General features: G+C 39.8%; 1 protein-coding gene across 1 annotated transcript in view; it reads left to right on the top strand.

The window, feature by feature from the left end:
* Window positions 1-4387: 4387 nt before the first annotated feature.
* LOC107755165 (beta-1,4-N-acetylgalactosaminyltransferase 3) overlaps window positions 4388-10000 on the top strand; it is a 17677-nt gene continuing 12064 nt past the window's right edge. The window contains 6 exon segments of the mRNA XM_074560232.1: window positions 4388-4526; window positions 5524-5602; window positions 5733-5766; window positions 6863-6952; window positions 7036-7126; window positions 7228-7328. Coding sequence (XP_074416333.1) covers window positions 4388-4526; window positions 5524-5602; window positions 5733-5766; window positions 6863-6952; window positions 7036-7126; window positions 7228-7328 — 534 coding nt within the window.

Raw genomic sequence — 10000 nt, 5'->3', positions numbered from 1 at the left:
ACATCAAATCTTTTTCAGTTCATGAGATTAATTTGAATTTGTCAGGATGTAGAATTGAAATTTGACTAAGAATGACAGGAAGATGAATGTACTGAATTCCTATTCAAATTACTAAGGATAGTTACTAGGGTTATAACTGGTTGTTGCCACCTAGTTCACTGTTTAAAGGTCCTACAAAAGCTGGTTTAATGACATTCCCTATTGAGACAACCTACCTCATATAGTGTGACAACATTGTCCCCGTTATTGTCACAAAAGGTTATCTAGTTCTTTGAACTGTATCTTGTTTCTGCAGGCAATAAGGGTGGAAGCTTTTAGGTGTGTATCCATACTGAAATTGAAAATTGGAAAATCAAATTTAAATAGTGAGAGTTTAAATAGTAATCACAAGAATAATTAACACAATATTTATATAATGAACTATTCTATAGTAAATATGATATTGGATGTGCTCACAGTTAGACCTTACCAGGCTTTTTTACCAGGCTCAGTTACAGTTATTAACTGGCAACACTGTTGCCAGCTAGTCACTGTTAGTGATTCATTACAGTAACTAGCTGGCAACAGTGTTGCAAGTATTTTCCTGTAAATCAAGAATTACAGTGAATAACTGGCAGGAGTGTTGGCAGTTAATTACTGTAATGACGCACAGTGACTCAGTATAATACTGCATATACATTTACAAAATATAATATTTTTATAACACCAAAATGACTACCTTATTTTCTGTTATTTTCTTTAAAAAAGACAATGCATATCAAATTATCATACAACTATATTTTATTACTTTGGCAAAACATAAATACACAACACAAAATATATCACTAAATTAAACAAATCAGAACATATTATACTAAAATGAAAACAACATGGCTAGTGTATGACCACATAAATCAATCACATTCTCTGTAGAACCCCCTCCTCTTCCTGTCCTGTAGATCAGGATGACGTCTGAGGCGCTGGGTCCAATGCTAGCTTGGGTCGGGGTAGCGTCTGGCTGAACGGGAGTGCCCTCGTGGCTGCGGCTTAGCAGGCTGAGTGGCGGGAGTGGCCGGAGCAGGTTTCGCGGGCTGCTGAGTCGGCGTAGGCTTAGGGCGACTAGGAGCAGCCATTGAGCTGGAGTGCTTCGGCAGGAAGTGCCTCATGGCCTGAGACGACTTTTGTGCGTCCGTGAAGCGCTCCGCGAAACCCTCAACCGCAGGTCTGAAGAGGCCGGTGGGGGAGATCGGGGCGTCAAGGAAGGGGACCTTGTCTGCATCCTTGATCTCCGTCAAGGTGAGCCACAAGGGGTGCTCGAGCACCACAAGGCTAGCCATAAATCTCCCAATTGCCTGGGCGGGGGTCTTGGTGGCGAGGAAAGCTAGGTCTGTTGCACTCCTCAGCTCCCTGAGCTTCGCGGAGTCTGGGCCAGACTCGTCCATACAGGAAAGGAGTTTGGCCTGAAAGACCTGGAGGACCGCCATAGAATGGAGCACCGAGGCCACCTGTCCAGCCGAGGAGTAGGTGCATCCAGCGAGAGATGAAGTGGTCCTACACGGCTTAGACAGGTGGGCGGCCTTTGCCTTCCAGCCAATGGCAGTGGGCGGGCAGAGATGCGTGGCCACTGACTTGTCCAGGGGAGGCAGCTTCTCGTATCCCTTTTCTTCAGAGCCATCAACCGAAGTGAGGGAGGATGAAGCGGAAGTATGGAAGCGTGCAGAGTAAGGGGCACGCCACGACATGGTGAGCTTGTCGTGGACCTCTGGGAAGAACGGAGAGGAACGCTGGCGAGGGGCCTGACGGCGCCCCGGCAGGAACCATTCATCCAGACGGCTGCGAGAGGGCTCCTCCAGCGGAGACCCCTCTAAACCCAGCTCTTCGACCACTTTCGAGAGGATACGGAGAAGTTCGCCATCCATCCCGACCTTGGCGGTGCTGGGTAATTGGTAACATGTACTTGTTACATCTTAAGAAGAATGGCATCTACACTAATATTAGTCTGTTTCATTCTTATTCCAAGGTCATTGTAGCTACCCAGATCCAGTCTGTATCCAGATTAGACAGTCACTGCAGTCACCCTGATCCAATCCGTATCCAGTCCAGATAATGGAAAAGCACTTAGAGATGACCTTGACAGCCCTGATTGTCAGCGGAGACCATGACAACTAGATGAGCCCCAGAGACAGATCCCCAGCGAAGACCTTGGCACAGCTTTGACACAATCTGTATTGTTAAAAGCGCTATATAAATAAAGGTGACTTGACTTGACTTGACATCACGATGCAGTGGACGTCTGGTCCCTGGGGAAGCACAACCTGATCGTTAGGTTCCTGAGGGGTGCCAGAAGGTTAAATCCTCCTTGGTCACCCCTGGTGCCCTCCTAGGAGCTCTCTGTTGTCCTGGCTGGTTTTCAGAGGGGTCCCTTTGAGCTGCTGGAGCCTAAGTTCCTGTATATGCCTAAGTTTGAGCCGCTTCAAGCCTAAGTTCCTGTCTATTAAGACAGAGCTCCTGAATGCGCTCACCTTAATCAAGAGGGTCGGAGACCTCCAAGCATTTTCAGTGAGCGAAGAGTGCCTTGTGTTCGGGCAGGCCTACTCTCACGTTGTCCTGAGGTCCCGACCTGAATACGTGCCCAAGGTTCCCACCACTCTTTTCCGGGTCCAAGTGGTGAATCTGCAAGCGCTGCCCCTGGAGGAGGCAGATCCAGCCTTGGCGTTACTGTGTCCCGTACGAGCACTGTGCATATACGTGGACTGCACCCGGAGCTTCAGAAGCTCTGAGCAGCTCTTTGTCTGCTACGGATGCTAGCAGAAAGGGAAGGCTGTCTCCAAGCAGAGGTTGGCCCACTGGATAGTGGATGCCATCACCTTGGTGTACAAATCCCAAGGCGAGCCATGCCCCCTAGGGGTGAGGGCTCACTCCACGTGGATTGTTGCCTCCTCCTGGGCTTTGGTGCACAGCACCTCTCTGGCAGACATCTGCAGAGCTGCAGGCTGGGCACCTAATACCTTCGCTAGGTTTTACAACCTTCGCATAAAGCCAGTTTCTTATCATGTGTTGGGTAATAGGTAAGTGGCGGGAAGAACAGGCTCGGTGTCATGCTTGCTGCGCCATTCCTCCTCACACAGGGATGTGAGCGCCTTTCTTCCCCGGATGGTGAACCCTGGTCGAGCATCCTCCAGGCCCCTCGGCAGTCAGACTTGGCGGAGCCCAGTACTGGTGTTAGCATGCCCAGAGCCCCGGTCAGCCCCTGTACTGGGCTAGGTGTCCATATGACGTGATTCCCTTCGGGCAATCCCAAATGTATATTCTTCTTCTTGGTAAACATGTTTCTTCCCTTGAGAGACCTGCTCTGTCAGTGTCTGCGTACAGTAGTTCCATCCCTACTCCCAGGTAGGACCTTCCTCACAGACCCATTCCATATGTAGTACTGTCCCCTAGGTCAGTTCATATTAGTGTCACCTCCCTACAGATAGGATGTGTCTCTGTAGTGACCTTCTCCTTGGAAGGCACGCTTCCACAGCATTTATCTAGCCTTGCTGAAAGTAAATAAAAAAGAGAAGAAAGATATTTCCCCAAAGGGTGAGAATCCTTCTGTTAAGAAATGTTATGGATGGAACAGCAGCAAGGCCTTCGAGGACATTATTTCACCTTACAACCCTGAACCACTCGCTGAATGCAGGGACTAGGTCTCGGCTCCTCAGCATAAAACCTGAATGAGTGGATGCACGCTGTCGTCTTATTTACCCATATGTACGGGGAGCAGCTCGGCATGCAAAATCCACTAGCCAGTTCTCATTGGCATTTTCTCTTGGGGCTCCCAAGTTAGACCCCTAATGTCATCACTACATAATGTCTCTCTGTTCCGTCCATCAGGGAACGAGGGTTACGTACGTAACCGAGTATTTTAACAGAATGTTTGTGTTGAATTAAAAACCCAAAAATGCAGCAGGTCCACCAGACCCACAAACACTGGCTGAATAACAAAAATATGAACATCACACAAGGGTTAAATGGCTTTTTACCATGTCCCATGTAGCTATGTAGCTACTTTTTGTCTTTTAAAGATGGGGACAAGAAATGGGAATTCTCAAAGGAGAAGAGATCAACATAACGTGATCTTCACCCTAAATCATTTAGCTTTTTATTTTACCTTGCTCGAGATCAAAATAAAGGACATTTTATATTTACATGTTTTTCATAGTCTTTTTATTCCTTTTTAACAAGCTGATAAGATCTATACAAGCAGATTTCGAGAGATTCTAGACTAGAGCCAACAGGACATTTAACTAACCCTCGTCACACAAACTTATTCTAACTTGTTCAGCCGGTTTTTGTGTGAGACAATGGTGTCTAAAAAGCAGCTTAATACATCCTGGGCATCATACGGTGCTCAGTGTCTAGCAGAATGTTTACTCTGAGAGCTTTTCACCACCGCAAGGTGATGTTCTATTTCTTTTTTCTACTCATAATATGTATTATATTTTATGTTTTCATTTCTATAGGAGCATATTATGTGGACTCACAAAAAAATATTTTGCCTGCTGGTAAGTTACCTTTATTTATAATGGCTGGATTTATTTATTTAATTTTTGGCTGCTGTTTTATGCTTTTTAGTCTTTCTTCAACAATTATTTGTCTGATATTCTTAGTAATTTTCTTATGCAATGGAGTTCAAGTTCCAAGATCCAGTTCAGGATGCCACAAAAAAAATGAAACAAAAAAAGAGTTTGCAAGCACAAAACTGAGGAAACCATTGATTTTCTCAAACTAGCCATTCATAAAATGCCAGATCTATACATGTATTAACTGAGCGAGACTATGTAAGGTGTAATGTTTCATAAGCTTAGTCATTTTCTGCAACTCCACCCTTCACTATAAGCCCTATTTTAGTTGTCTTTGCTCTATTTTCATATAGCCAGTGTAAAATATCCACTGTGACACTAAAAGTGCTAGAACTTCTATTACAAGGGAAGATTATGAGTTATTAGGATTTTTTGTTAGGATATATTTGTTTGTTTGTTTCTGTCAGTTATCCCAAATCAGATGTTTTGCTGAAGTTTTTTTTCTGTTGCTCTTGTAGAACGTACACTTTTCATTCAGATAGCGTTAAAGTTAGATTTTGGGGGAGGAAAATGTATTATTCTAGGTTGATGTTTTTATTATTATTATTATTATTAATCAGTTATTAATAAATATTTGCTTATAATTATATTATTTGGATTTTCTTCTGTCCTGAAGAAAATTCTCATTTTGGCGCCACCCATAGGACATTTGATTTTTAACTTCTTGTGGTTTAGCCCATGGGAAAATGGGCAAGATGCTACTGTTAAGAATAGTGATTGTTTACTTCTGAATTTATTTTATATAACATAGATTTGGATGGCTTTGCATGTACAGGATGATAATGCTTCATACAATATAGTACAATGCCACCAATGAATTTGTGAATTCAGTATGTACGCCATTCAAATGCAGAAGCATTTGCATACTCTTGCTTTGTATATATATATATATTTTTTTTTTTTTTTTTACTTTCTCAAGGGCCTGCAAAAACAAACATTGACAAAGATATCAAGAAGAGAGAATCACCTCTAAATGATGAACCCCCTGATGCACAGGAGATCCAGGTAAGATTGTTGACCTGACTTTTTATTTATGTATACATATTTTAATAAGATACAAGACCATTTCACTCTCATTCCCCTAATTTTAATACGTTCTTCTTTTTGTGAATTTCCTATGAAAAATATTGCTGATGACTAACAGCCAATCAAAACATATAAGGTGTGTATAACATTAGTTTTATTAAGTGTTTTGTGATAAACACTTAATAAAACTAATTTTATTAAGTGTTTATCACAAAACACTTAATAAAAGTGAGAGAGAGAGAAAGAGAGAATTCTTAATATTTTTGTAATATTCTTTAAAGTTTTGAAAGTTTTGATGTACAAAAGTTATTATCATTCTTCAAGAAAAAGTTTAAATAAGATTAATATTCTATTAATAATTTATTAAAATAATATAACAACTGAAATACAACAATCTGTTATTTATTTATTTGTTTGTTTATTTATTTATTTATTTGTAAACATTCAGTTCTGTCAGGACCACTATCGTCAAAGATGATTGACAATTAGCATACAGTTTGGATTGGCGGTATGGTTCTGTTCTGGGCAAGAACTCCCTGCGCATCCATGCAGCCTAGCATGGATGAGAGCAGGGAGAGCAGCAATAACCCCCACAGGGTAAACAGAACAGAACCAACATAAATGTATTGCAGATATCGCTAAAGTTAAATAATTTTATGTACACATTTTAGAATTAGTCTGATTCAAAGGAGAATCAGAAGGCTGAATCCTGACTGACAGAGGAGGAGCTGGGGATGGAGGAGGGTAATTAGCTATTGAGCAATGCGAAAACTGCTGATAATACTGAGGGACCTTATATATGAATGCTTAGATAGGTGTCGTATTCCTATAGGTAGATGGGGATCAGCTGAGAGTCAGCTGATGCGAGCTTGACTAACGTGACCTGCCAGAACTAACGCTACGCTTGATTTCATGAAATTAATTGAATTACAAAAATAATTGTTTTTCATTTAATTGATATATTAACACTGCCAATTTCTTAAAAAAGCGGGTTGGGGGTGGAAAACAAATTATATTAGTAAATATACTGGGAAAAAATGTCTTACCTTATATAGAGAACCACTGAACTAGGCAAGGGTTTGTGGAGCCTAAAACTGTTCTGCTGTAGCATTAGATTTTAAAATGTACTTTTAAAAGCAATATCTGCAAATACAAAAACTGCCCAGTTGAAAAATATTTTATTCTATCATGGCTTACTGAAGACAACCTGAGCATTTCTATTTCCTCCTCAGGGTCGAGTGAATGTGCACGTTTTTGAAGACTGTTGCGGTGGATCCCTTGATCCACTTAGGAATAACCTGCTCTATCCGCTATTTCCCAATGTTAGTTCTATACATATTTAGTTGTATACTGTTATCAAGTGATAGTCTCATTGCATAATATAATATCATGGGTATATTTAAAGGTGCGTACTACAGTAAGCAGACTTGCTGTGGCACCTCAGTGGAACAATTATGGTCTGAGAATCTTTGGCTACCTCCATCCTGCAGAAACTGGTGAGTCCCGCATGAAAATAAAAGTGTTTTATTATATACTGAATTCAATTAAACGTTTGTAGATGCAATTAACAAATGCACTGATATCGTTCTGCTTATAGATGAATATATTTTTGCTGTTTCCTCTGATGATAACTCAGAGTTCTGGCTCAGCTTAAATGAAAGTCCGGAAAACCTTAAACGTCTCGTCTATGTTGGTGAGGTATGTCTGGTCTGAACGTGGATGTGTTTGTTAGTAATTCAAGTAGTTGAGATTTATAATGGAAGTGAACATGTTACACCTGAATACAATTTAAATGATACAATTTATGTCAGTTAACACACACAAAAAACGAAAATTCTGTATTTATTTACTCACCCTGATGTCTCTCCAAACCCTTTTTTTAATATGTGGAACAGAAGAAAAAAAAAAGAATTGATGAAGCTCTTTTCCATACAGTGACAATTTGTAATGGCCACATGCTGTCAAGCTTTAAAGAGGACAGAATAGCATTACAAGATCACCATAAACCACCATTTTTCAGTGGTCAGATTCACAGATTTCTTTAAAAAAAAAAATCTAAACAATTAATCAAGTGTCTTGTAATTTTCATTTAAAGAATTAATGTTATAATTAAAAATACTGTGTATATTTTATTAAAGAAATTGTGGGTCAGTGTTGTACAGAAAATATTGAGAACATTTCACAAATAAAACCAAGAGATATTTTCCTCATTTTTTAAAGGGGTCATCGGATGCTCATTTTCCACAGTTTGATATGATTCTTTAGGGTGTTAATGAAAAGTCTATTACATACTTTGGTAAAAAATTCTCAATGGTAGTGTAAAACAACACCCCTTTTACCCTGTCAAAAACAGCTCTGTTTACAGCAAGCCATTTTGTTGCATGTTCCTTTAAATGCTAATGAGCTCTGCCTCTCTTTTCCGAGCTGCTCTCTGAGAGACTGTAAACTTTAGCCGCATTCATCATGAAACTTGCTAACTAGCACATTATTGGGAAAGGCAATTTGCAAAGATTCATTTAAAAAACCTTATACTCACTTCTTATGTAGGTGAAGCTGGATCACGAATGATTCGCATGATCATAGACGCATTTAGGTAGATCGGGGGATCATTCCCTTCAAAGACAAACGTAATCCACTGCGTCTTCAGCGGCTCAGATGTCGGGAGTAAACGACGACTGCTATGTTCATTATTACATCCAACAGCAAAACACCTTAATCGCTTAGGAGCCATTCTTGTCTACAACCGCTCCAACGTCGAAACAATGGCGGACTGATGACAGCTCACGCAGTGCGGAGCTGTGATAAAACCAAAGACTAATGCCACTATCAACCAACAATCGTGGGAGGGGCCTGTGCATAACTATGTCATTCTGCCAAGAAATTGAGATCTGCTTGATATGAGAAAGGGGTTTGGATTTATGGAGATTTAAAAAAAAGCACTGGGTGGATTTTTATCATTATAGGGTGGTTGTGTATGCACACTGCCAACACACATTTCAGTTGAAACAATGTGAAAACTGAATTTTGCATCCGATGACCCCTTAAGGAAACTTAAGCAATTTTGAGGCATGAATTGAGGAACTGATTAAACTGAAAAAAATGAAATTAAGGAAAGAAGGCTACCTATTTATTTGAAGAGAATTAGCTAAATTATGCCGTTTTATTTTGGTGGTGTAGGTTAGTTGGTTAGTTGCCAACATGTTTTGCATATTGCTGGATATGGAGAGTAAATATTGAAATTAAGTGCTGTTTTTATGTTTTTGAGTGAAGGGAAACATCTGTTAATGTTTAATGTTCAGTTATGTTTGACATTTGAAAGAGTTTCTGTTATAGATAGCACAACACACTTTTTACAGTGTCTTCTTATGCTTGCCTATATGATAGCTTACCTAAATTTCTCAGTCATTATTTATCACTCATTATTGATTCCTGACCCTATTAATAACTGATAGATAGTCTTTAAAAAATTGACCTTTGATGTCATTGATACTGCATATTTTCAATGCTCAAATAATATTATTGAATAATTAATGTAAGTGCTTTAATGAAAAAAAAAGATTAAACCGTATATGTACTGAATTAGAATGGGTTATTTTCTGTGTTAAGTTGAATATGACAAACAATACTTTTAAATGTGAAAAACCTATGGGAGACAGTCCCAAAGAAAAGAGACAGTTTGCCAACACACAAGACACAAACGGGACTTGGCAAATGTCTGCATGAACTAAAGAAATTAAATACACTCTAGTGATTACAGAGAATGTGGAACAGGTGTGGATGATGAGCTCAATATATTGATACACTGAAAAAAAATGATACTAAACTTTTTTAAGGTTGCAAAGAATTTATTTTAGCTACATTTAAAAAAAAATGTTGAAAGTTACTCAACTACATTTTTATTCTGATTCTGAGTTTATCACACCACAGAAAAAATTTGTTATTAACCACCCATCCAAATTTGAATGCAAAAAAAAAGCCAAATAAATAAAATAAGTGGATTAATAATCGCTGAAACCACGCCCACTCGCGGGAAAACTGCCGTCTCTCTCAACTGTCTTCCTCTAGCAGCTTATTTAAATAAGGAGACCGAGCTGTTTTGTAAAATATCACAACCAGGTATTATGCATTTACTTGATGAAGGCATAGCTAGCTAGAAGCCTGTAGTAGCTGTAGTAACTAACCGTAATAACAGTAACTCGCGATTGAGCGGGTGAACCACTGCGTTGTAGTTATTAGGTGTGTTCGACTTGAAGCTGCGCAGAACTATCAGTGTGTGATATCAAAGTACCACGAGAGCGATTCGAAAGCATAAGGAGGCGTCTGCTCTCTATACCTCTCACTGTACTTTGATGTCATACACCGATCGGTCT

The sequence above is a fragment of the Sinocyclocheilus rhinocerous genome, unplaced genomic scaffold (assembly GCF_001515625.1).
Source record: "Sinocyclocheilus rhinocerous isolate Xijiao unplaced genomic scaffold, SAMN03320098_v1.1 scaffold952, whole genome shotgun sequence".
NCBI lineage: Eukaryota > Metazoa > Chordata > Actinopteri > Cypriniformes > Cyprinidae > Sinocyclocheilus > Sinocyclocheilus rhinocerous.
This window is presented reverse-complemented; position numbering and strand designations above follow the sequence as displayed.